Source organism: Nymphaea colorata, chromosome 1, assembly GCF_008831285.2.
Source record: "Nymphaea colorata isolate Beijing-Zhang1983 chromosome 1, ASM883128v2, whole genome shotgun sequence".
NCBI classification, from domain to species: domain Eukaryota; kingdom Viridiplantae; phylum Streptophyta; class Magnoliopsida; order Nymphaeales; family Nymphaeaceae; genus Nymphaea; species Nymphaea colorata.
The window spans coordinates 36,765,007-36,792,440 of NC_045138.2; the positions used below are offsets into that span (position 1 = coordinate 36,765,007).

At 39.4% G+C, this 27,434-nt stretch overlaps 2 protein-coding genes and 1 non-coding gene across 7 annotated transcripts; 1 reads left to right on the plus strand and 2 right to left on the minus strand.

Annotated features, from left to right (window-relative positions):
- Positions 1–140: 140 nt before the first annotated feature.
- Positions 141–8,206, minus strand: LOC116259158 (uncharacterized). 5 transcript variants are annotated; one of them, XM_031636852.2, is made up of 13 exons: positions 8,048–8,206; positions 7,865–7,961; positions 7,595–7,620; positions 5,369–5,403; positions 5,226–5,284; positions 5,057–5,114; positions 4,831–4,879; positions 2,723–2,833; positions 2,566–2,618; positions 2,390–2,450; positions 2,191–2,282; positions 1,882–2,103; positions 141–723 (listed from the first exon to the last, which is right to left on the minus strand). In XM_031636852.2, the coding sequence occupies exons 4-13, from the start codon at positions 5,399–5,401 to the stop codon at positions 568–570; spliced, it is 894 nt and encodes a 297-aa protein (XP_031492712.1). In that variant the 5' UTR covers positions 5,402–5,403; positions 7,595–7,620; positions 7,865–7,961; positions 8,048–8,206; the 3' UTR covers positions 141–567. The 5 variants fall into 5 exon arrangements, with proteins under 5 accessions (XP_031492712.1, XP_031492696.1, XP_031492704.1 ...); XM_031636836.2 differs by having other exon boundaries at positions 5,369–5,409; XM_031636844.2 differs by having other exon boundaries at positions 7,595–7,786.
- An 11,570-nt stretch (positions 8,207–19,776) lies between these two features.
- On the minus strand, positions 19,777–19,850 carry TRNAE-UUC (transfer RNA glutamic acid (anticodon UUC)). The gene has a single exon. It is a non-coding gene; the product is annotated as a tRNA-Glu (tRNA).
- A 3,079-nt stretch (positions 19,851–22,929) lies between these two features.
- Positions 22,930–26,507, plus strand: LOC116265424 (10 kDa chaperonin, mitochondrial-like). The gene is made up of 3 exons (XM_031646016.2): positions 22,930–23,186; positions 23,805–23,944; positions 26,255–26,507. The coding sequence occupies exons 1-3, from the start codon at positions 23,082–23,084 to the stop codon at positions 26,301–26,303; spliced, it is 294 nt and encodes a 97-aa protein (XP_031501876.1). The 5' UTR covers positions 22,930–23,081; the 3' UTR covers positions 26,304–26,507.
- Positions 26,508–27,434: the final 927 nt, after the last annotated feature.

Sequence of the window (27,434 nt, forward strand, 5' to 3'; positions counted from 1 at the left end):
CTAGAGGAGACTCGACTTGGTCGTCCAAAAGTGCAGTTTACTGCCAATCGGAGTGTTGATGCCAGTAAAAATCACGTCGCTTGAAGTTTGCCCTAAAATCATTAATGCAGCATGACATGAACCGACACTAAGAGCACTAGTTTTCATAATTAAATTCATTCACAATCTTGCATTGATCTTACTCACACCAGTCATTTCAATTCGTCCACATTTCCAGCCTGTAAACAAGCAAAACAAAATTCTGAGAGGCCCCTGATTCCCGTTCTCATCATGCACAAGGGGGCCAAAGGAGCACAGATGCCAAAAAACCTTCTATCCGTGTCAATCATATGAACGTTGAACGTACTCTCTTGTTCATGTGTCTTGTTCTCGTCTCTCCACTCCACTTATCATCCGATCCGTCTAACTTCCTTCTTCCTCTTAGTCTTGGGATCCAAAACGCCGATTCGCAAGTCAATTCGAGTGACAAGATTGCTGATGCTTTCCCCTTCAACGTTTTTGTGCATGTTCGAAAAATAAAAGGGAAATCTGTAACACAGCAGGGGTATAAGAAAGCACATCCATTTGTTATGGGTGGTCGTCAAGGTTGAGACTGAACATGCTCTCAATGTCTGGGGTCACGACGGCGCGTTTTGTGAGTTCGCCGAGATTGCAGAAGTGCTTCTCTTCAGTGTTGATCACGCACACGTCTTGCGCAAAAGAGCACTCTGGGCTAGATGAAACCTGCAACCACCAACACAAAAAGTCAGCTTTGAATGCACTCAGAACCACAAATGAATCTACACGTGCACTCTTGATGATGACAATGACGCAGGAAATTGGGCAATAATAAACACGTTTCCGATGAACTTAAAGCAGGAAGCTGTTCTACAATCACGTCCTTGACGAAGGTAAGAACCAACGATAATGTACTCAATCGAATCGAAGCTCCCGATCTCATATTGGAATGTGACACCGACTCGCCAAGTTAGCTGTGTTTTGGCCATGTTTCTGTTTAATCTGCGTGTACACTTGTCCACACGGTTTGTAAATGAGACTCTCCACTACTCCATCAGGCTGTAAAGGTAGCAAAAAGTTTCCCAACACAAATTCGACTGAGTTGCTACTAGGAAATGAACATCATATATGGAGACATCTGCCACCACAGTTGGCAGGCAAGGGGGTTGCAAGGATATAAAAAGTGGCCGTAATCAACAAGATATCTGTGTGCTAGCTACTTTTAGCATGGATGGTTCAGTATATGTAAGTTTGTATACAACCACGTACATTAATCAACAAGATATCTGTGTGCTAGCTACTTTTAGCATGGATGGTTCAGTATATGTAAGTTTGTATACAACCACGTACATCTGCATGGTTCGGGATGTGAATGCACACGCAGGGTTCACGATATTTGGATGTTATGATCAACTTCTTTAGTCCTGACGTAGTGGTCAAATAAATGTCACATGAAATATTTTCACCATAGCTGATGGATCCAAAATACACTTAATAATACCACAAGCATAAACACATAAACATGGTTTCGCGACAAATCATTGAACGGACCATGTACGCAGAGGGTCCTTTCTAATTTTCATGCTGAAACAGATGCATATTGAGCCAAAGGGCCTGGGTCCTAATAGCATTAGTTAGAAGTTAATGTAAACACTGAGCCGCACTTCCTCCAGAAAGCGTCTTTCCTACCATAGTGATGTTTAATGAAGTATGCCTAATTAACGCAGGCAAAACAAGAGTACCTTGACATTCAGACGAATTTAAGCAAATGAAACACAAGAAACACATGAAGAAGGCGCAACTTGCAGAGGAAAAAAAAAACTGGAAATCCTTCAGAATGTATTTCTGTGTGTGTGTGTGAGAAAGAGAGAGAGAGAGACAAACATCAAACAGAGCATCTCCAATTTTCATTTTGATGGTGCCATTTTCGTATACCATCATTTTCCCCACAGAGCCTGCCTGTAGATCTTGTAATTTGCAAGCTATTTGTGACCTAGAACCGGGGTCAGCTTCTTCTTCTTTACCCACGGCAGTAGCAGATCGTTTGAGCAAAGGTAAACTCACGGGAAACTGAAACAGGAACATCTGTGGTTCTGCCTTGTCCTCCTGTATGGTAAAAGTTTAGCCTGAAAATCGCATACACAGAAAAGCTAAAACATGACTATTGCCATGTAACACATCATGCAACTTAACCATCAAACCAAGCTCCACAGCTGCCTTTAGAGATTCTTCATCAGAAAGATTTGATGCAGAGGCTTCTCCAAACTCCTTTTCATCAAGAAGTTCTAGCGTACATCAAGAAAAAATGTTATATCATAAAAATCACTCCACAAAATAAATTAAGCATTTTTACCAACGAAAGCAACAAGACTGCTGAAAACGATAAACATACCAGGATCCCCAGAGTATGGCCGTCTCAAAGGAACGGAAATAGGATAATATGAATAATAGTTCTGCAGAGGAAACACAAATAATTACCATTTGTGTCCTTTCCATAAGAGAGTTCATAGAAAAGGTTTTATGATGCAAGACAGAAACTTTGTTTCAAAAGGAAAAGATGCCACTCACAAACGGTTCTTCATATTCATCTTCAACTGCTGAGTCTGTGGATCCATTTCCATCTGCATGAAATGGCCATTGGATGAAAGATACCGTGAGCATACACAATACAACATATATATATGTGTGCGTGTGTCAAGAAAAGAAGAGATGGAAGTTACACTACCTAAAGCAGAAGCTGATTGGATGGATGTGCTCCTTGCGCCAAATCTGATCTGCTGTGGCCTGGAGGAACCAGCTGATTGACCATATCCAAATGCAACTTGCACTGGTGCAGCTGCCAAAAAAAAGAAATGAAAATGAGAAACAAGAATAATTGCACACTATACCTCCAAGCATATTTCTTGTGTCTTAATTGTGACCACATGCATATGCTCTCACTAAGACAAACTGAAAGGTCCACCAGAACAGTTTGTACAGAGGCTATAAGATCAACATAACATCACAGTTCAACCAAAACAATCTTACAAAGCAGGATCTTAAGGTCACCACCCTCTGTGCAAACCGAAGCAAGTAAAGGCTCTGAAGAGTTGTTTACAGCCATGGGGTTTTAAGTTGCCAGAAATGAAACTAACTAACTACCAAGTGTCATGTCTCGGGCGCAGCTTCCACATGTTAGAAATGCATAAAAGAGAAAGGAAGTTAAGGTTCGCATATATTGGAATATAGGTTATGTTTTTTAAAGATAACTGAAAATGAGACCTAATGTTTGTAGGTACATTCACAAGGTCAACAGGTAATGACGACACCAGATGAATGCTTCCGAACAAAATTAGCAGGCCCTGACACCCCGTAGGTTGTACACTTCCAAATTCCAATACAATAACTTAGATCTCGATCATGTATTGCACTATCAACTTTGAAGTTCTGACGTCCACACCTTTTCCTCATTTCCCCTCTCATGTCACAAAAAACACATGCATGCACATATGCAGAAACACATGCCAGCGTATGGTGGTTCAGAACTATATTGGACCATTACAGCTCATAGCAATCAATTGAAAGTCATAAGTAGATACTATTGTTTGTGTGATGTAAACATTCAATGCAAGACTAACCAGATAGATAGTTAATTAGGTTGATTAAACTAAATTGCAGGTTCCGCCATGATCAATGCAATGATGGACCAACCAAAATACCACAGTGGGGAAGACGAAGATGGGAACAAACAGTTTGAAGCACAATGTTGGAGGTAAATCATCACATCAAGACAGTGATGAACAAATCAACCATGACATTTTTTAATGACATCCATTTTTTGTTTTTCAGATTTATATAGATTAATACCAAAGTTTATTACCCTTGCAGAAGAATCCAATTTCTTCATCAACAAATCTTTAAGAAATAAGAAAATTCAAGTAAAAAATGAGTTTAAAGAAAAATCTGCAAGTTTTTTGTATGAAGAAGTGGATATATCCTTGGAGAAAGAGAAATATTTAGTCCAAGAAGACAAGAAACGTCCACCAGAAATCAAAGTGAGAAAAAAAAACAACGAATTGGTATGATTACTGCTGGAACGAAATTTAGCAGAGTTGTGTAAAGAAGGCTTGTCTTCAGTAAAGAAACCAATCTTCCAGGATGATAGAGGGCATAACAACTTCCAGGATACAAAAAGGGCTTTTTGCTTCAAAGAGAGAGACTCATGGGATAAAGATCAAAATGTCTATGCTAGTAAACAGCAAATAAAACAAAAGAGGTTGTTGAAGATTCTAGCTATCCAGGGTGAGACTCTAGGTTCACAAAGCTGCATTGACAGATCCACGGACTCTCATAAAGAATTTGCTCTAGGTAATTTTTGTAAAGGAAAAAGATTAACTCACGAAGTAAAGGCTTCCATGAAGGACTCCAGAATCAAAATAAAACACTTTTAAGTTTTATTAGCCTAGGACTCGATGATTGTTTGGTCAACTTTAAGCATGTAGTTTGTGAAATAGGTTAAAACGAACAAAATTATTCCATGTTCCTGCGTCATTTGCTATTCATTATACCAATTCAAGTATAGGGATTAAAACAAATAGTCCTTTACCAACATAAACTCTGCTGTTATGCTGAAATCCATGCAAGGCTCAAGTTTTAATGGAAAAGGATAACGGTGAGTTCAAAATTGCTCATGGGAAAAGAGGTGAAACAAAGATTAAAGACAAACATAACCTATTAACAAGAAAACACACAGGAACTCCAAGAATGTGGATTCCTCATTTGGCAGAACAGATATGATCGCCTAATGGATCAGTAGATTTTTGCGTAAAAAAGAAACATGACTATAAGGTGTACCCTTTCTCTCAGTTTTGTTTTTTCTACTCCTCGGGTCCTCCTGAGATTGCTGCACAGTCCAATTTAACAACAAGTGTTAATCACTAAAAGTAGACGACCGAAAGAAATGAAGTAGGATGGATAGAACACGACCACGCAGCCGCAATCAAGAGCCCACTTTCAATCCTTCAGGACCTTCGCGATGCATATCAGGTGAAAAAGGTTATGATGATAGGAATTTAAGTACCTTCACGAGCTTGAGCAATTCATCAGACAAAGTTGCATCACCTAACTCAGCCACTTCACTGAAGAAGGGAAAAATAATTATATACAATTTTTAAAACAGAACATGGGAGAGACAGATAGAGAGAGAGAGAACAGAATCAAACGAAAAGCTGCAAGTCAGGTGAACTCACGATTTAGGGGCAACAGGTTTAGGCGGTTTCCGTGGAGGGATTTTTGGTTTGAATTGGAACTGCAAGACATAACATACATGTTCAAGTGCAAATTTGGAGGCCAACTTATACAGCAATTAAAAGAAGCCGAATATTGAACTAACCATTGCACGGCGATTGTTGGAGTTATCTCCCATGACTGCTCCTACAAAATTTTACAACTTAGACTCAAACTTTGTGGTTTTTTAATACAATTCAAAGCAGTTGGCAGACAAAACTGGTTGTCAAGTCGCCATTCCCAATAAGGCCAAGTAGTTCGACATGCCACATGGAAGTCAGAAAGCGATAATCAGTAAACAGAGTAATTCGACTAAAATGAGGCATGTTCTATCAGTTCAAGAGCACCCAAAGAACTTGTAGGATGACCAGGTATATAGACCAGTCCAAAGCTCTTTATCTTTCGAGCATAAAAATAACCGACGGCCCACCAGAGAGCCCTTTCCAACTGAGCGAGAGAGAGGGAAATACCCTCTTGACCTGCCAAACAAGAGAGGGCTGCGACACCCCTAGTAACCAGAAGGGTGCCACGGCGCCCTTCCCGTTCAGAGAGAAAGAAAAACGAGGGTGGGAGAGACCTTTGAAGGATGAAGACGCCAGTGAACAATACAGTGAAGGACGCCGGCAAACAATACAGTGAAGGACGCTGACAACGAGGAGCAGCTTCGTGAAAGGGCAAATCGGAGGAGATTTGGGGCGACGGAACTCTTCGCTCCACAAAATCTCCTTTTGACGGAAATAAATTCTCTTTTTTAACAAGGAACCCCAGTGAAAAACTTTCTTCTCATGTTTGTTTCCCAATAAGAACTATCATTTTCCAGGCAAGATGAAGGTTGAAACTAATGGTGCCTTAGATCAAAGCTTGGTTCTATAAGGGCCTGTTTGATTGTCGGGTGAAATTTAACGTGGTAAATTTACCATAGTAAATTTTTCTGAAAAAATTTGCATGATGAAATTTCTCTCTCTTCCAATCTGAAGCTCTGTTTGATGCACAAGAAGAATTTAATGTGGTAAATTTAACCCTGTTTGATGCACATGAATAATTTAACGTGGTAAATGTTGTTTTTTTTTTCTTCTCCTCCCATGTAGAATGTTGTTCAACGTGACTGCGTCTTTCCCAGTTGCATGAGATTCGCCATATACCTCGGCAAACTCATCATAGTATCTCCATACTTTTGGCCCTCTGTACTTTTTCCTATTCAGATATTTCTAAAAAAATTCATGTGTTCATATATGACACAAACAAAAACATGTGTGACAAAACCTAACAGTATGAATTGTATAATTTACCTCAATGTAGTCATTCCATACTTGGGGGTCGACCTCAATACATTTGTTAGTTGGGTCGTAGCCAAACCCACTTGTATTCAACATTTCCTTCATCACTGACAAGTTGGGTTTGGACTTCAATTTGTTTTTTATTTTGTCTTTAGTGAATTTAGGACCAGATCTTTCAATCATGCTTTTTTCAATAGCTGTGTATGCTCCATCATGCTTTTTTCAATAGCTGTGTATGCTTTAGGCTTCAAACCTCCACCAGATTTCATGTCATGCATGCGTGACTGCTCCACAAGAAGCTAAACTAAGTAATCAATTTGTGGTTCAGTCCACGTAAGATTTTCCCCTGAAGGACCGCTGTCTTCCATGGTAACGTTTTCTACAAAAAGAAGTTGTTCTGTCTATGAAGATGAATCAAAACAGGTCTGAAGTGCAGTAAACATTTTCAACACTAGCCGTTCAAATGTGGCATTTAAGGTTCTCTTCTCGGCCTTTTTACTCTTTTAACCGTAAAAAATAATAGAAATAGAACATGCACAATAGTTGATCTCACAGCTGTTCTTAGTTTATGACTTAGAATCTCTCTCGCATAGCATGGTCAGTTAAGTGCTAATCTTTTGCACCCAAATGTCGTAGCTCAAGTGGTAATCAATGATTACAATGAATAAAATAGAGTTACTCTATACGAAGTTTCACAGCAGGAAATGGGAAAAAATTATTTTACTGTCTTTTGGCTTTCTTCTGCAACGCAAGACTTAAAACAAGCAAACCAACAAAGAATTCCAGAATTCAGTTTCACAAACTCAGCCACAGGAAATGACAGAAATACAGGCATCTGGGTCTGATTTTTCCATCCCTCCATTACACAATATAGCAAAAAATAAAATTGAAATTTGAACTAGATAAACTCAAGGTATAAGAGATGGCTACAGAAATCAGCAATGCGAAACGAAGGAATTCAAAAACTATGATGAATGAGAAAAATAAAAAACTAGAGGAATGCCCTAATCGGTGGTTCAGAAGTTTGCCCTGACGCGAGAGAGAGAGGAATTTACCTGGCAGATGTCCCTCCTGCTCGACCCTGGCAATGAAAGAAGGTTAGAGAGATGTCTGGCTAGCTCGATCGTGGCGGAGAAAAAAGGCGGCAGAACGGTGACGGAATGAGAGAATGTTACAGAAAACTCTCAACAGCATATAGGTATGGTCAACAAAATCGATCGTAGAAAGAGAGAGAGACTCTCCCACCTCTTGACGAGAAGAAAAAATTGTGTTAAGAAGCCCTAAAAAGCAAGGGGAACAATAAAGATGAACAATCGATAGATTACCACTTGCAGCAAACTAAGATGCCTCTTGCAAACCCTAGAATGAATCAGATGGATCAACGATAGGGAGGAGAGCCACAACGTCAATTTGATACGAGATCTGGCAAGCAGTAAGAGGGAGATTAAGTAGACAAGAGGGAAAGGGAGAAAGAGAAGTCATCAGCAAGAGCAAGAGAGAAAGCGAACCGGCGGAGGAGCGGAGCGGCGACGCCTCTGGTGCAACGGTGAGAAGGCAGGAATGAGGGGTGCTATACGGGCTTCGAAAAGAAAATGTGGAGCTCCATTTTACGTTAAACGGGTGAAATTTCACCCCGTTTGTTTCAAACGTTTTCAGTCGGGCGGGTCATATTTCAACATCTTCCAGATATTTCACCCCACCCTAAGGATCCGAATCCAGACCACCCATTTAATGACTACATGACAGAGCTGCATTTAAACAAATTAGTCGTATAAAGAGAGAGAGAGAGAGAGAGAGAGAGAGATGAGTTACAGATAAATATATAAAAGAAACTCTTTTTCTTAGTGGCTGACATAAGTGAATGCATAGCCAACCATGTAATTGTTTGTCACCTTCCCGCTATATATATATATATATATATATATATATATATAACAACTTTGAATGGAAATATCAAATAAAATTAGGTTCTGGTCGTTCCCCAAGTACAGAAGAACTTAATATCTGTACACATGCTTACTGAGGATCCACCCTTATCTTCTGAGTCCTATGTTGATCAGTTCTTTTCATGGGTTAATTTAAATATTATGCTATGTTGGTTGGCTGATGATCTTACACCATTCCGTGGTGAAGAATCGTTTGCCGCTTTCTATTAAAACTTCAAGCCGTACGACAGAGGATGAGATTCATGAGCACACAATTTTTTGAATTTTTCCAAACTACAGGGTAGTTGCAAATTTTGCATAGATTTGGCTCATCAACCGCCTAAAGACGCAAGTATGGAGTAGTTTCATGCTTGTGGTAAAAAACCGGAAGCTACTTTCTAGTCAAGAACTCTCTGGTTATATGCATGTAACATGCTCTTTAACATCTACCATCAATAAACAGACAATGACGATGACGATGACAATGAATGACTTATTTTCACCATCTTCCATGGCCATGGCCATGATGCAATGCAGCCATAACATGCATCCATCCCCATGTCACGACCGCTTCCGAATCGGGATTGATGGCACCTTACATGATGATGGTTACATGTCATGTCATGGTGATTGAGTGGGGAAAAAAAAAAATCTGACAGTCATTACTCTAACACTAGCATACCAGAGAAGCACATGCCGATGACATAAAAATGAATACCTCCCGAATAAACATTTTTCTCATATTTTTTAAATTAACAAATTTCAAAAATGCCCTAACGTTTTTGTGAAATTGTGCAATCACCCCGAAACTTCAATACAATTATACAATTGGGTTAAAGTTAAAAGTTGAAATGTTCAACGGTCAGCCTTTTGTGATAAGAATATTAATATGTGTGAATACTGACCATTTTAATTATTAGTTGAGCCAGAAATATAAACCTAGAACCAGACTTGAACTAGTTGCAAATTAAAACCCCTTGTCTGTATTGCATCTTGGGGTTTCCCAGTAGCAAATTTCTGCGAGATTCAAACTGAGACTGCTCCTCTGACACTCATAAATCCGCCTCTGACATTCATATTCCATCTTCTTCATGATTTAATGATTTGGGTGTTCCTCTTCCTACCTGGATCCCAAAGCAACTTTAAATCAAGAAGGGAAAGTCCATTGATTTCAGCCTCTCATTCAATCGCCGTCTTCTGAATGATTTTAAATTTCAAATTCATGTCAGTGATATGCGTGGCCATTCTTTTCGTTAACAGTTTTCACATGTTTTAGTCATTGTGCAATATTAACCTTTTTTTTTTATAGTTGAACACTATTATATGTGCATCTGACATGCATTTTTCTACTCCATTGGGTAAAATCTTCATACCACTCACGGAATTGAATTGAAATAGTAACACACGACCAATGTTTAATCAATTTGAATTTGGGACAGCTATTCGAAATGAAACTCTTAAAAGAAATATTTATTATTTTAATATCAGCGGATACATAACTATGTCTTTTGGATTGTAGCAAGAACGATACGAGGAAACCGCAACGGCTCAGACTGTAGATCATCTAACTCCAAGACGGCCACAGCTCATCCTCATCATTGTCAACTCTTTTGGATCTAGCTGATCAGCCCAAAATTTTGACCCAGGAAACCAGGGGAATCTTTGAAATTTCAATGCCAAACAGGACTTCAGCAAATTCTTTGGGTAGTTCCATTCTGCAATTATAAAGTGAACAAAGTTAAGACTTTTTTTTTGCCAATTATAACTCGCATCTACTTATCGTCACATGGCCAACATGCGTTGTATCCAAGATCTTAGTTTTTCCTATAAAACTTGAAAGGCCGACCTACTTGTGAACCTCAATTTTTTCCTTCTTTTCTATTCATGTGCAACATTTTCTAACCGTACTATACGTCACTAAACATTTTTAATGTCTCTTTTATTTTCAATGCATATTTAATGAAAACCAAACCTTCGACTCTAGAGTCTTTTTCTTTTTTTAATAAATGAAAAATCAGATTCTAACGCGGTTTTCGGCCTACAAAATATTCTACCCGGTGCATGAAAAAACATAACTTTGTTTTCATCTTCATCTTTCTGGACGAAATTAATATCATACTTGTGATATACTTACTTTTCATCAGAAAAGCACTTATTCGTTACGAGATATATAACTATCTCATCACAGTTTCCAGTACGCCTCATGGAAATGCACAGGAGAGAGAGAGAGAGAGAGAGAGAGAAAAAGAGGTTGACGATGGCGATAGTCGAAAGCATTAATGAGCTTTAATTAATTACTGGTTGTATTTCGATGGCAGCTCAGATATATTGTCCGTTCTCATTATAATTTATTCCACAGTCCATCCACGACTCTACGATCATAATGGTGATGTTGATGATGATGGTACGACGACGACGATGATGATGATGTTGGTGGTCGGAAAAGCCAGATGTCATGCAGAGTTAGTCACCATGCATCTCCGCTAGCTGGTGCATGTGTTCATGCAGGCATGCATGCTCTTCCCCAATATCTCTTCTTTCTTGTCATGAAAATATGTGCATTTGAGCTCTCGAATGCATTGCCTTCCTGTCTGAGCTCTTCTGTTCCACTTCCGGCGAAGACTTCATTATATCCTAGGAAGCAAAAACAGGGGAAAAGAAAGGAAAAGAAGACAGGCCATGTGATATATAGTCCTCATCCTTTTCGAGTTTCCTTCTAACGATGCACAGATTTTCATGGGAAGGACAGATCCCTGCAGAAGACTAGAGAGAGTAAATGAGGCAAATTTCTTGGGGCTGCCTCATTGGCCATCCCCAGACTTGGGTTGAATGAGGCATTGAATGCATTGAGGCGCTTAAAAGGGAGGGAAGGGTGTCCCTTCTTTTGAAGGGCAGTAGGATCGAAGAGACCTTCAATTGCCCTGACATGGGTGTCCCCAAACGTGTGCCCGTCTTCCCCTCTCTCACATGTTCCTTAGGTACTGCCCTTCCTTGGCCAGCCCCCCTTTAGCCCTCTCCCGTCTCCGTCTTTGGGGTTTATGATCTGCACCTGCTTCTAGGGTTTAGGGTTGGTCGAAAAGGTCCGCCATGGTGATAAATGAATGAATCACCTGTTAGAGATGCCGGCCAGTGGGTGGAAAACTTTTGCCTTTTTTAAAATGCTTTCTTTCATCACTTGTTCACTTAAATGTGTGTTGGAAGATCTATGCATGCAATATGAAGGGTTTGAAAATTGTTGACACATGCAATCAGTAGAGTAAAGAAGGTTCTAAATACCAATTGGACACAGACAGTCATACATATAAATATATGAACCGGCTTCTTTTCAAGCCAACTTGGTCCAAAACTTTTATGTTTTACCAACTTGAGACTATTGTATCTACCTATGGGCAGCAAAGTGTACCTTGCAAATGGTATCTGCAGTCTTTGGCAGAGAACTCATTCTTAATACAACAGGTTATAAATTCTGTTAACAAATCCTGTTTGCAGAGATATTAATTAGTTGGCTGTATGGCTCTCTTCATTCGAAGCAGCCTCTTGTTTTCCGGTAGAAATGTGCTAGATTCTGATTGGAAGAGTTAAAAGCCTGGAACCCACCTCCATCCTTTGCATGGGAATTGCCAAGGCACCGGTTGCAACTGAGAGAGCAGAGGCCTCGCCAAAATTATGAGAGGTAAAACGATGGTGCGGAAGGAAAATGTGCCGTGTCAGAAATGGTGACACTCAGATATAACAACACTTATTCCTTTGCAGCCTCTGTACCAATTTACCAAGCATAGAAATAAATGCAAAAATAAAGTCATAGTTGCTTTCTAGGCGGGTACGGCTCATTCATGTCATTCAATGCCTCCGAGTCCTTAGCTGTTCACGCTATGCTCGCCGTGGATGGGATCGAGATCGAGTTCACCAAACATTGCGGAAGAGATCTTGAACTTGGTAGCGTTTTAACGATTGATTTTGTGAACTTGGAGCATCGATACTTCAATTATATATCCTGAGTTTTTGTTAGGAAAAGGTGGTTGAGATGATCCAATTGTTTGTGTGTAACTGCGATTAATTACTACATCCATAATGAGCCAATTGTTTATCAGATCCTTATCATTCTCTCTTCATAATCGTGATCAACTTAAGAAAATATTATGCGTATAGGCCCATCAGAGATTGGTGCAGTGATATCTCAAAGTCTGGGTCTCTAGATATTGAAAATCAACGGCCGACGACGGAAACGCCCACATTTGGCAGACAGATCGTCCTGTAAAGTAGACGTTGACAGGTTGAGTTAGATCCATGATCACTCAGAAGTCAGACATGATTCATTCTAAGTATAATTTGGAAGAAAAGGAAACGTATGTTTTCAGTATATTCTAATCCTCTTTAGGTTCTACTTTATTACTATAATTTGAAAGCCACCAACGTGACTTGCAAGGGGGATTTTGCAGACCCACCAACAAGGAAATTTCACATCTTTTAGAATATCTTTATCATGAAAAATCGAATAAATGTTTTATTTCAAGTTTGGGACTTTGTTGACCGAACTTTTACTAAGATACGTGTTGGGAGACTTTCTGTTTTTATGTGAATAATGCGTTGGCATTTTGGAAAGTTAACTAACTTTCAAAGCAAGCAAAGTTGAGGAAATCATTATGTCACAGCCTACCCTTCAAGCTGCCTCTTAAAGGTCCATCCATTGAGAAAATTTTTAAAATTAAAAAAGAAAGCTTGTCTGCTAAAGATTGTTCAACTCAATCGGATTTTTCGGTACCAACTTCCTTATGTCATGATTTCGTCAAAGAAACCTATGATCAGGCAAGGTACGCGACCCAGATCACGGAATCGAGTGGAAAAAACACAACCAAGTTCATGAACTCGATCACAATGTTTTTCTATTGCAATCACATTATAGGTGATGATGAACTCGGCCTCTTTATTGCATAGTGACCGATGATGCGCGCGAGTCTTGCTCCTTTGGATCTAAAGGGAGAAACTTTGGATCTTGGTCATCATTCAGGTGATGCCGAATGTCCCAACTTGCTACACTTTTGACCGTGCGAACTGAAAATCAAATCAAACAGTCTTGAATCCCAATGAGAGTCACATACTCCCAATAAAATTTGGCTCACATTCCCACAAAAAGCTGAGGCAAATCTCTATTACCAGATATGGATTAGTAAAATTACTGCGGTTAAGCGCCTTTTTTTGTTAGAGGGAGGGGAAGAATGTTTCCCCTTTCTTAGCATCTGACCTTTTGTCTGCTGTAAATTCATCTGTATAAGGACCACCGCAGACGAAGACACCCTAAACGAAAAGTGATCAGAAGCTAGCTTCGACCAACATGGTAGAATCCTCTTAATGGGGGCTTCATCAGTCACAACGGATCAAGAAGCTGGTCATGATCTCCCTTCTCGACCAAGCCAAGATCCTCACTGCCACTGGAGTGGGCGCTGTGGGGCTTTCTGGATACACCATTCTTCTCAAGCCAACACAGACAGAATCGTGTAATTCTTCTCAAACAAACACACAGACAGAACGCGTCCACCTATCTTGAGTTCGAGACTTCGAAATATCAGGTGCGGTTCCTTAATTAGAAGGAAAAAGGAAAAGAAAGTACCCAAGTTCGATGGTGCTTCCAAAATGTTTGTTTGAACTTCATGAATGGCAAATGAAGCCAAACGAGAAGGGAGAGCAGAGGTGAAGAGTGTCACAGACCCATGTTTTAAGGGAAAGGGACCCTTCCAAGCTGACTGATGTGTCTCGTGGTATGGAAAGAGTGCCAAGAGCTTTGTCCTCTTCACAGATACTGTTGTCCATCCTGCCTGCTAATTCACATCCATTTTGGCATCTTCCACTCAATAATTGAATTCTGAACATGTAAAGGGAAAAGGGGTTCCTAATCACATCTTTGACGTATTGGGTTTTCTCATAATTTTGTTTTGTTCACAATTCACAAGACTTGATCGCCAAGAGAGAGAGAGAGAGAGAGCTTGTAACTTTAAGTCCTACCAACTTTTCTCTTCCAACCTCAGAATCCATCAAAATATGGAACCTGTCCATATGAAAGCTGATGGTGCCAAGAGGAATCAAACAAAAACCAATTTTGCATAAGAGTATCAGAGAGAAAGGAACAGCAGCGGCAAAAAAATGTAGCGGTATCATAAACAGGAAAACCCCTGTGCATGCAGCAAACGAACTCCAAACTGCTCGACTGTAGAAAAATTTACATTTTTGAGAAAAAAAAATGCCATCTCTAATGCAGTACATCATCCTCAGATTGAAAAGAAGGGGTAAAAAAAGCGGGGGAAAAGGGATTTGGTGTAGAAGAGAAGAAATAAGAAGAGGCGGTCAGGGATTCCCATGGCCGGCTACCTGTTATGCAAAGGATTAGAACCAGTGGGCGTCCTCCTTTTATCACCAACAAGAAGCCCATCTCCACCATCTCCTCTGTCAGAGCCGTCTCCACTCACAGCAGAAGCTGGACCGAAGTATGAAAAGGACCCAACTTTGAATCTTGTGAAGCTGGAACCAGAAGCCATGGAGTTGGAAGCCAGAGCGAGAAACGGACGCCCTGTCGATGATAGAACCAGGAAGAAAAGGCAACAAGCAAGTGGATATCTCAAGCCCATGCTTTCCTCTCTGGGCTGGAAATTGAAAAACATGAAAAAGGATCTTGTCCTGCTCACAAACCCCCAAAAACAGAAAGGAGCGAAGAAGCTTTGTAACGCCTAAGAGAAGGCTCCTTGTGCTTTTCTTGGAGCCCCTACTAAAACCAGAGGAAAGACTGCAATTTTGAACTCAGATCCCCATGAGAAGAAGTTGGTCTGTTTGCTTTCAATGGCTTTTAAATCTGTAAGGAACAAGACCGCCTGGGATTCTGGAACTTGTTCGGTCAATGGCTCTAAGGCACATGCAGTGGCGATAGAGAGAGTGAAATTCAATTTGCTGCAGCTGCTTTTGGAACCTTCTGAACCAGCGCCCATTTGACTTTTATCTGCAGATTCTACCACCACCTATGATGCCATGAGAAGAAAAAGAAACTCAGGATGAGGAAGATCGCTTTCTCTCTCTCTCTCTCCCGCTCCCTCTCTCTCTCCCCCTGCGGCGTTAATGGGTAGACAGATGGATCCCAAGGAAGATAGTGGTCAATTTCAGACCCAGCTAAGCGGCAATCCTTTTATTGCCAAAACATATGGCATGTTAATATCGTTATTAGTGGCAAATTCACTTATAAATATTTTTTTTCCAAAGTCATGTCAATGCTGGAGGGAGAGAGATGTAAGATGTTCCTATTTCATAACTACTAATTTGTTTATTCTTTTATTAGCAAGTTAGGTACATTTTTGCAAGATTATATCCCATATTTACTATAAAGTAACTAATAATTATTATTTTAGCAGAGTTAGGTAAATTTTTGCAAAGATTATATCAAATTATTCCATACCATGCGTCGAAAGCTTAAAGGGCTGCTCATATTGACCACACAAATTATTACAGAATCAAACAAACGAAGGAAAACTGAGCAAGCTTACTATGTCGATGAGTTTAAATCACAATAGTCAATATGAAGTAAAATGATTCATTAATTTGAGCCCCTAGGAGCAAACAGTGTCCGATAACAAGAATGCTGTGTTGTTAGGATCGTGTGTTTATGTGGTGGGAGAATGCCCATTCAGCCGCCTCATAACTGTTCTCTTGACCTTGGAAAACGATTTTTGATGATCTTCAACATTTCACACATATAACCAAACATGCTCTAAGAATTTCCTATAGTTTTAACTAGTTTCCCCTCAGAAAAAAATGCATAGTAGATGCCCTGGCTTACGAAGAAAAGTTCACCTAACTTCAGATGGAGGGTGATGATATTCTGCCTTCTTTTCTCTTGTCTTCATGGTTCAGGGCTGCTTCGACTTCGACTTGTGTAAGAGATTGACGCCCATGCGGATCGAACCAGTCTTCCGATCACTGCCCCATCTGCCTAAGGGAACAGTCATAATTATCCGCGTTTCTCGTTGCCACCAGTAATGTTATCAACGATGCAAAAGATTAATAATCTACTTCATCACATCATGATCGACACATTCACGGGTGTCTGTTTTGGAGAAAAATTTTGGCATCTTCTATAATCTGAAAGCTATTAGACCCCCATGCACATTGAAGTGCCATTCGTCTCCTTAATATGAAAGTAGTACATAATTGGCCAAGACAAAATACAGATGGAGACAGGACCGCCCATAAACTAAAAATAAAAGAGGAGTCGTATCTGAAAAGTTAGCTTCTAACATCATTCTCACTACGAAACACATAAGAAAGCCGGAATCACATCATTCATATATATATATATATATATGTCAGAGATAATATGATTCAGCAGTTGTTTTTGCTCCTGGGACTGGCCCACCCCAAAAGTAATTCTCAAAAGTTACTGCGAGAAATTACCGGGCAAGGGCTTTGCTCACCTGACTGGAGATGGATCTGAAATTCCCAATCCATGACGTTCAAGTCGAAGTTGGTCAGGGCCGTGTTACCTAACCCTCCTGGATGCTGATAAGGGGCAAAAAATCTACTGCACCGAAATAAGATTTATGCTATGGTATGCGGTTGTTGATTTTGCATATAAAAAGTGAATAGTGCCCAATTGACCCTTAATTTGTCATTAATTAATCACGGCTAGAGAAAGAAATAGACCACAAAAAAAGAGAGAGGAATGAAATAATTCCACCGTTCCATTAATAATTTGGAATGAGTATATATATAGTAGCAGGTTGGAACTTTGTGGCAGCGTGTCCATTTAAATAGATCAAAATAATACACACGCGCATATGTGTAGTTCTATTAACTTGCAGTTGCAGATTATAAAACTGTGGAACTGGAATAACTTTTTCACCAAATCTACAGCGACGGGGAGATGCGTGCGATGAAGTTGCATTGCATGGTTTAAAAAAGTCCTTGTCTGGGCATCTTTGAAACAAGGGATTTAAGATCCAACTAACGTTTTCCCAAGCACCTTCACCTAACTTAGGAGGCACCCGAACACGCCTTTAAATACATGTAATGAAGGCAAAACAACAAGTGAACTATAAACAATGCCATGGAATTCTAATTTAATGGAAGCACCCAAGAAAAGCTCAGCATTTGTGTGCCATGGTAGCTAGTCTCCATTTTGGTGTTTGCTTCACCTGTATTTTAGATAAACATTAATAATATATTATTATTATTATTGGGAAAAAGAACTATAATGGAGAAAAGGGTGGGCATGGGTTGAGACAGGCACGGCCAGGTGGTGGTAAAAGGTTTGGTAGCATTGATTCAGGTCCCCCCCCCACTTTAATTGTGATTGTGGAAGAATTGCCAGTGAACAATTTTGCTATGAAATGATTGCCTCTTTCGTTTATTTCCTTTCTTTTTTCTTAATGTATACCTCAAAGAAAGAAAGAAAATGCTGTACAAAGCAGAGCATAGGCTGTTCCCTGACTCGTACACGCTATATAGGCGGACCAACTTCTTCAAGACCCATCTCATTTTGGTACCCTTTATTTCTTGCATCTTTTATCATACCTATATATATATATATATATATTATATAATGACTACAGAAAGACACCTAACCATACATGCGTGTTTCTCTTTTAACTTCATTGTATAACTAAAGGCAATTAAATAGGACATGAGAAAGTTCGACGGTACAACATCCTTTCATACTCTGAAATCCGGTGAAAAAGGTCGATATTGGAGAAGGGTCTGACTCAGTAATTTAAAACTCGGTGAAATGACATCCTAGTGAAAGGATGCCGACCTGATCGATCTTCCAACGCCGATAAAGAGTCGAGAAAAGAATTTGGTGCGTTAGAAAATCCACCAATCTCAATATGTTACGCAGTTAAGCATACATCTCTCTCTCTCTCTCTCACCACACGGTGTGTGTGTGAGAGAGAGAGAGAGAGAGAGAGATGTACCAGATACTTAAGGTTAAACAGATAGGAAACACTCTTAGCCTTGAAGCTTTTTTATATGGATGGTTAATAACAAAGTAATAACAAAAAAGTGTGAATTAATATTAAATAATAAAAATAGCCCATCACATATTTCTCTTTAGTTTTCACTCAACCACAGATTTGTAAAAGATCACTGGTTGAGATTCTTTATTATCTATCTAACATATATGTATCTAGCACCTACCAGTATATATATGTATATAGAGCACGTTAAACGATAAGAAACAATCTTAGCCCAGGCTAATGATTGGAAGAAAACATGACATTTTCATCATTTACTATTAGTTCATACATTTTTCTTGTTTTTTTCTCAACAATTGATTTAAAAAAAAAAAATCAAGAGCTGAAAGTGTTTCTTAACCATCTAATTACGTGTCTAAAGCCTACCATTCTTCTTCTTCTTCTCTCTCTCTCTCTCTCTCTCTCTATATATATATATATATATATATATAGTAGCACATGACCGATCACACCTTATCATATATATATATATATATATAGTAGCACATGACCGATCACACCTTATCATATATATATATATATATATATAGTAGCACATGACCGATCACACCTTATCAAAAGCACTTTGAAAAATGATTTTGAGTTAAATTTAGTTGCTGGCTACTAGAACGCCTTGATGGAAGCGTTTTATCAGAGTGATCAGAGACAAGGAACGCGTAGTATGTATGGCGCACCGACACGGTGATCAGCTAAATGCTGCAGCTTCTTGATTCATGGTAGGTGAATGTTAGGTCCATTTCAAGTTCAAATGCAGCCACCAGTGACGCGTTTTCCTGCTTCCACAAGCCAAGGTTGTGCAATTTGACATACATTAAGGACTAGAGGGAGGGTTGTACCAACTAAGGAGGTTCTGCATTTGAGACAACTTTCGGGCCCCTGTCAGCCTGCAGCATGCCTGCTCGAGACGCCATGAAAGAAGACAAAAGAGCTTGGAGTTTGAATTCCTCTCTCACAGACGAACAAAATCAAGTGGGCCGTGAAAACGATCGGTGCCCAACTTCTCATTTTCGGTGCCAAGGTGGCCGTTGAGGCTTATCTGCAACGGGTGATTAAGATATACACATATACATGTGCGGATCTGATCCACTGCTACTCTGTCATAATTTTCTACTAAATCTCAGAGTTTGTGGCGTAATTGCGTGGGGGAATGAGACCAACAAGTACTCTGCAACAAGACTTCCTCACATGGTGCTTTCAAAAGTTATATTCAAACATTTTCTGAAGAGAGAAATAATCTGTTGACGACTTAGATGTTAACAAAGCATTAAGCAATTAAAAAGGGCAAGGACAGCAAAAAAACGGAAGTTCCGTTGCCGGGATTTGAACCCGGGTCGCCTGGGTGAAAGCCAGATATCCTAACCGGACTAGACGACAACGGATTGATGCGTGAGCTTTGAAAAAAATGCAAATATCACATGCCCACTTATTTTACGCATACCCTCATGCTAATAACTAATGCATGAAAGATTGCACTTATGGTTTCTACCGATTTGGTTGGATAAAATTTTATCCAGCCAAGAAGCATATTAAATCTTTAGCAATTAACTAATTTCGCTGGCATGATCAGATTTACCATTAGAAATCTCTCTTTTTTTCTCTCTCTCTCTCCCTCTCATGTGTGTGTGTGTAGGCGCGCGTGTGCAAGAGCTCGCACGCGTGCATGTGTTGCAGGCCTGCAGGCTTGGTATGGTGGGGGATGGAGGAGGCAAGTGTGGGGCTCATGCATGCAGTTTTAATGCAAAAGCAAAGGCCTTTCTGCAGGGGCTGGCTGTGGTTTTCCCCCGCTTCATCTCTAATTTCCTCGTTTTCACCTACAAGGCATCGAGAGAAGTTTGAAGATATCAATCTCTCTCCATCAACACTTCATTGACCCAAGTGACAGTGATGAGCTCCACTTTACCCATTGCGCAGGCATTTTGAATGGACGGCGTTCTTTCCACGGTGTTTTCATCTTCTTCTTTTTCTTTCTGTTTTTTTTATCCCTAATAACAACAAAGTGATGCATTATAAAGTTGCATCAATCTGTCTCTTGTCACAATGTTCCAAGATAGAAACCCAAAAGCAAGAATTTAACTGATCTGAATACACCACCCATCTTCTCTTTTTTCCAGATAACTGTTTACATCACATGCCATTATGCCATGTTCTTTTTTTTTTGGGATAAATTAAACAACAGAGCTTAGTCCTCTGTTCTATAAAGCATTCATTCTCGACTAAGTGATAGCATTTCTAAGAACTCTAACTGCGTGAGTTGATTTGGCATCTCTGTAGAGGAGATAAGTTCTGATTTACATATCAAAACTTCGGAAGGTGGTGCAATGGAAATTGATACATAAAGGCTTTCAGAGCAAAAGAGGCATCATAAAAATCTTTTCTTCGTTGTTACTTGTTCATCTTACAGAGGGAGAGAGAGCTGAGAGAGAGGTAAACCATGAACATGATAAAGGTGGTAGCTTGGCAGGGGTGCCTGATCGGATGTGCACGCCCTCCTTCCATGCGTTGAAACTTTTCCTGCTCTCTAGAGAGAGAAAATAGCATTTACTACATTCAATTTCATTATAGCATGCCATCTCTGCAATCCCTGGCGATCGTTTCGTGGGCATCACATGAAGCAAAAAAATGAAAAAGAAAAAAGAAAAATAAACCATGCATGTCCAAAAGTCTCTTTTTTTACTGCGTTTCTGGAAGACTTGCAAGTCTTCGAGCCATGAGTGCGTTTCTCCAATGCTCGAGCAATCGTGAAAAACTCAGCTGCTTGGTGGTAGATCACAGGTTTTGAGTACATGCTGAAGCAAGTACTGTCTTCAAAAACTATTGATGAAGCAGGGGCGACCTTCGAGAGCATTTGCGCTCTTATCAGGCTTGCAGATGCGTTCAAGTTTGCGTACAAATCAAGCAACGCGTTGCCCTGGCTAGTTTGTGCTTTACATTACCAAGCTACAGCTCCTGATGACTTGATACGCACTACAAATAAAAAAACTTTTAAGTCAGAAATATATATGCATTTAGTCTTTGAGGTTTTGAATGATACGACCAGATTAGCAGCTGTTAGAATCTAACACATATATATAGAAAGCTGTCCATTCATTTCAAAGCATGCACTTACCTAACAAGATTTACACATAGAACCATGTGATATATGCTAATTTCTAGCTTTCTTAATACAAGAACCACGTCCACATAATTTATTTTGTGAGACAACTCAAGAATTTCTGAGTCAGGCTGTCCAATGATGCTACGCGTCTTTCTGATCTCCATTTAAGAGTCGGGCATGCCACTATAGCTCTGACTATGGAGCTTCCAAACCAGCGCAAAGAGAGATTGGCTTGCACAAGAAGTGAAATCATGAGATTTGAATGAGACTGCCAGTGAATTAGAAATCTAATGTTAATTTTTGCTAAATTATTCTTCATATATTTTTCCATTATTTCAAGGAATTCAACACCCTAGCTGATCCAACTCAAAATCTGAATTTTATAGCACTGGTGACTTTGCCATGTTATTTTCCTCAACCATCGTTGTGTTATTGCGTTTCTTCATCACAAGCAAAGAAAGTTCGAGAGCTACACGAACCCAAAAAAGTTGTTGCAGCATCTGATATTTCAAAAGTGCATGCTTCTTGAAGGGTGACCACAGGAATCACTATTTTGGTTATTGTACCTGTAATTTCTTGGCATGATAACTTGATAAGGAGAACAATTGGGCAAATTTTCAAGACGAAGAAGCTGCAAACTTGATCTCCACATCGCTACTACCCATGTCTTCGGAGTCTAACATTTGTTCGATATCCACGACATGAACTCAGATTGTTTATTTTAATAGCCAAATCCCAATTCACTGGACCAATTTCAGTGGTGGAAGTGGGACTGCTTCTGCATTGAGGCACAAGCAAAATTATTTGACTCGGAATCAGGTTTAGATCGACTAACTTCAAATCATTTGTCTCATTAAGGGTGTCTAATTTTTTGGATTCTTATATCATTGATCAACTTAAATCTCAAAACAGGCCAAACCTTTGATGTATAAGAATACGACTTTGAAGGTTTTATGTCAAAGGCAATTTCTCCTAAGTAAACATTAATTGGTTAGATTTTTAACTGAACTCCAGTAGAGTTGCACCTGATTCTGAACCAAACGCCATGTACAAGGTTCAGTAAAAATTGTAAAATCCACGTCTGGTTGAATACCTTCTTAAAAAAAAATATTTGATTTCACAAACATCCGAACAAAACACCATATACAGGATTCACTAAAAATTGTAAATAGCACATCTGATTGAATGCCTTCTTAAACAAAAATATTTGATTTCACAAACATTGGAACCCTGTTGAACTCAGTTCTGACATGGGCTTTCATAGACCAAATTAAAATTGGATCCAGTACTGGTTCGATGTAACGGTCCCTACCCGAACACTTGAAAGGAACCTGCGAACCCTAGTTTCCCAGTGATGAACGTGCCCACAAGCTAAACCCCAGTTGTGTAGTGTCAGCACGTGGTAAGGCACGCTAAAACCCTACCTGTGGCCTGAAGTCGACTGTGAACCATAAAACCTCGTTCTCTCTCCGCAACTTCTGCACACGCACGACGCCTGACCGGAGAGGAAAGAGCAATGGCGAAGCGTCTCATTCCAAACCTGAACAGGGTTCTGGTGGAAAAGATTCTGCCTCCCTCCAAAACCAACGCCGGCATTCTGCTCCCAGAGAAGACCACCAGAGTAAAGAGCCTCAATCCGTCTCCTTCGTCGTTTCTGCTTTGTTGGTGTTGCTTGTTTCTCTTGGAAGTGACTCTCTGATCTTGGTTATTTTGATCGTTGTCCATGTTTCTTTTGCCCACTTGATGGTAGCGGCGATTCTTTCATGTTCAGCCATCTCTCTCTTCTTTGTTTACTCTCTCTTGATTCAAATTCTCTTGTCTCTCGCTCTCTAACTAATTAGATTTATCCCGTTATGGTCGACCTACTTCCCCTTCCCGGAGAGTTGTTTCCTTTGGCAATTGGAGTAGAAACTTTTTTGCGCAGTTTCATATGGCTACTATTCTTGAGCTATTGCAATGGTTCTCTACTTGTTATCAGTTTCCAATCTCTTTTATGGCTTCTGTAGACTATGCTTTCAGGATACAAAAATGGTGATCTTTTTTGCGTATTTGGTATGTTTGTTCGTTGGTAAATCCTGAACTTCTATGTTTGGTGTTTTCAGGGGATTTAGCGTCCTCACGGAAGGACGGTTTCTTATGTTGCGGCTGTGAATTTTCTGGTTGCATTTATTTTTGCCTTTTTCTATAGTTCGGAAAATGTTATGTCATGATTGATTTTCTTCCTATTTGATTGATTTAGTTGAACTCGGGGAGAGTGGTCGCTGTTGGTCCAGGTGCTCGTGATAGAGACGGCAATGTTATTCCTGTTTCTGTGAAGGACGGGGACACTGTGTTGTTGCCTGAATACGGGGGGACTGAAGTAAAGCTCGGCGATAAAGAGTAAGCCCTTTCAGCGGTTCTCCTTACTGCATCTTATTTCAGTTCTTTCATGGTTTTTTTTTTGGGTATTCTCCATGCTTTTGTTGCTTCCGAAGATTAAGCGATTTAAATAATTTAAAAGCTGAAAGATACTTGTTGCTTATTTTGAGTCTTTGACCACCTTCTCTACTTTCCTGCCCGTGAGTTGCTTAAACGTTAGAACTGTTTGGTTCATTTCATGCTTTGATTTGTCCAAGAGAAAAATTGCTGGCAGAAATCTGTGCATATATAGGAGGTTATAGATAACCTTTATAAATATTAATGTTCTCATCATCGTTGATAATACAGACACCACTTGCAAGTTTCCGATTGGATTGCCAGCCATCAGTAACTTCGTCCATATATCTTTTTAAAATCTCAGGATTTCCATGCTTTGTTTTTGTTCATTTTAGTCCTTCGTCGTATTTGATGTAGGTCATACTTTCTATTCTAGGTCTTGGCAGGGGATCTATTTCCCTTTAGTGTGATATAGGTTATGGAGATACTGAACTAGACAAATTTAAACCTACTAGAGAAATTTGGAATATGAAACTGTTGCTAACTCACCATTAGGCAGGTCTATGTGGGCTAAAGATTTTATTTTTAGAATCAGCTAAGTTGTGATTTTTGTTGATTTCTCACTAGTTTATCTAATCTGACATGTATGTTCCCCATGGAGGAACAAGTTGACATTCTCTTATTTGCCAAAAGCCTTGAAAAACCACTTTGTCTTCTTTTTTATCCATTTCATATTTTCTATTCTATTTCCCTTTAGTGTGATATAGGTTATGGAGATACCTGAACTAAACAAATTTAAACCTGCTAGAGAAATTTGGACTATGAAACTGTTACTAACTCACCATTAGGCAGGTCTATGCGGGGTAAAACTTTTATTTTTAGAGTCAGCTAAGTTGTGATTTGTGTTGATTTTGGACTAGTTTATCTGATCTGGCAGGTATGTTCCCCATGGAGGAACAAGTTGACATTCTCTTATTTGCCAAAAGCCTTGAAAAACCACTTTGTCTTCTTTCTTTCCCATTTTTTGGATTCATCGAGTCAGCCGTTTCGTCTTTCGTCTTTGCTAGCCTAGTTTTGCTTTCTAGACAAGCATTACATGTTTGTTGATTCTGCTGAACAAGTCCAACCTATAACACATTTTTGCTTGGCGTTTCTTTTGAGTATGATTACTGAAGACCTATCTTTCATTTTTTGTACACAAAATTATGCACAATGAAGATAAGAGGATACAAACATTACCTCAACCAATTAGTTGCCATCGTGATTTATAAGTACAATCTGGCGATAAATGGATTGGTTCACTTACAATTTGGATGATTAGCTTACAAGGAACACAATATGGCGATAAATGGACTGGTTCACTTACAATTTGGATGATTAGCTTACAAGGAATTCTTTCTTAGACCAGTTTAATCTTTTAGAAAAGTTAGCCTATAAGCTTCTTTTTTTCCTGTCCGCAGCCTCTATGCTCAGTTTTCATGCTGACGTCTATTAAATTATTAATACACCATCGTGGTCTACTCGGTCATTTGAACCACTATTTGTTGATTGAAACCAAATTCACTACCGGCCTTGATCTCATTGGGCTGCTAAAGGATACAAACATGCAGTTATAAAATGATGTCGTTTCAAGAAGTTACAATACGTTTTTGGTGGTCTAAGAACTAAAAACTTGAGGTATATTTCCTGATCAGATGTAATATCTAATTTTCTTTTCATACTCTAGCTTTGGCATGAAGCTCTTATACTTTAGCCCCTATTGAAATGCTGATCTTGCGATGTGCTTCTAATCTGCAAACATTGATTTTTGGGCCTTGACTGTGCTATATGTAAATAATATCTCCAATGGATGTTATATATGTGAAAGACTACAGGCGGATTGATTGTGGAATCAACACGTCTGGTCTTTTCTCCCTTTGTAACTTCTATTGTTAGCTAAGAATCCATATCTTCACCGTGGGCCTTAGTCACTAGAAATATGTTAAGGGGTTACAAACTTATAGGTTCTGTATCTATTAAATATCAGCTGAAAGCTAACCCACCTTGCAATGAATGTCGTCTTCCTGTTTAAGACACCATCTGTGACGAAACTTTTCTGAAAACTGAGCTTCCTGATATCTCCTCTTACATCCTTAATTCACGGTGGTCTTGAAGCTTCTCCTTATCGTATTTCATAATGGGTATGCAATCCGTGTGGATCATTCTTATCCTAAAGCACAACATTAGTAATCAATCATGACTCTGATTATTTAAGTAAATATTCTCTTGTTGCAGGTATCATCTATTTAGGGATGAAGACATCTTGGGGACTCTGCATGATTGATGTACAAGTCATCTTGATCAAGAGTTTAAGTAATACGCTTTCTTGCTCCGTCGAAACTCTTCTGATTTTGGTTTAGGCACTTGCCAATATGGTTAGCGTGCCAAACTGTAACTTGCACATTGCTGATGGAAGGACAACCCTGTACGATCAGCTTTCTTACCCCAGTTTTTCTATGAAATATACGTGAGCAAACATTTTTTGTTATTGTAGTTCATACATTTTCTTGGTTTCTGAATTTCATAAAGTGGCCGGTGATCAGCCTTTTCTGGAAATTGGCAAACGGTGTCGCAAGCTTATCAAGGTAATGGTGGCTGTCAACGATGTGATCAATGTTGACAAGGCTGATGCAAGTTATTAATTTCTGTTTATTAAATCGATTTAAAAAAGACGATACGGGCTGACATTTGGCTTTTTAAAATTGTATCAAAGTGCTTACTTCTCTCTTTTTGTATGGATTCAGTTTAAACTTTTTCTCAATTCGAGTAACACATTATGTTTCTCAAGAGCTGCGAGATGGAATTGAGAATACAAAATGGCAGCTCGATAAAGCCTCATTACTGGGCATTCATAAACATGGGCACTCGTTTTTTTAAGAAAAGTAAGGGCGCTGGCCTATAATTGGGAATTCTGCTTTCTGGAAGAATGAAGCTCGTTGCAGCCTTTAAATTTCGTAAATAATTTTGATGTTCCTGCAGTTCAACGCGTGTCACCTGATTATCTTCGTCGCCCAGCATCTTCCTGATGTATTAGAGCCACATGGTTTTAGCTACCTTTCTTAAGTTTAATGCTTTCAAAATAAATTTCCACTTAACAAATTAAAAATACGCAATGTTGTTGCTATCTCATTTTAAAAGGGGCCGATATGGGTTGAAACGACTTGTTCAGGTTTATCTATTTCATCGAGCACACCAACTTTCACTTTTCAAGTAATCAAAGACCAAGGACGAACTGCGTATGATGCACTAAAGTTGAATCTAGACCAGAACCTTGCGAATCTACAGGTAAAACTGCAGCAGGTTCGTATTCAACCAGTTCCTAATGTAAATATAGAACTGTAGAATGATCATATTCAGTTACTTCCAGATGCAAGTACCCGGGACACGAGGGTGGAACGATACAGATTTTCAATTT

Excerpts from the sequence above, each read along its gene's own strand:
- LOC116265424 (XM_031646016.2), top strand. The coding sequence starts at position 23,082 with ATGGCGAAGCGTCTCATTCCAAACCTGAACAGGGTTCTGGTGGAAAAG. Across the intron at positions 23,187-23,804 it reads TCCCAGAGAAGACCACCAGA|TTGAACTCGGGGAGAGTGGT; the intron begins GTAAAGAGCCTC and ends TGATTGATTTAG. Across the intron at positions 23,945-26,254 it reads GTAAAGCTCGGCGATAAAGA|GTATCATCTATTTAGGGATG; the intron begins GTAAGCCCTTTC and ends CTCTTGTTGCAG.
- LOC116259158 (XM_031636852.2), bottom strand. The coding sequence starts at position 5,401 with ATGGGAGATAACTCCAACAATCGCCGTGCAATG. Across the intron at positions 4,880-5,056 it reads AATTGCTCAAGCTCGTGAAG|CAATCTCAGGAGGACCCGAG; the intron begins GTACTTAAATTC and ends TGGACTGTGCAG. Across the intron at positions 2,104-2,190 it reads CTGTGGAGCTTGGTTTGATG|GAGGACAAGGCAGAACCACA; the intron begins GTTAAGTTGCAT and ends TTTACCATACAG.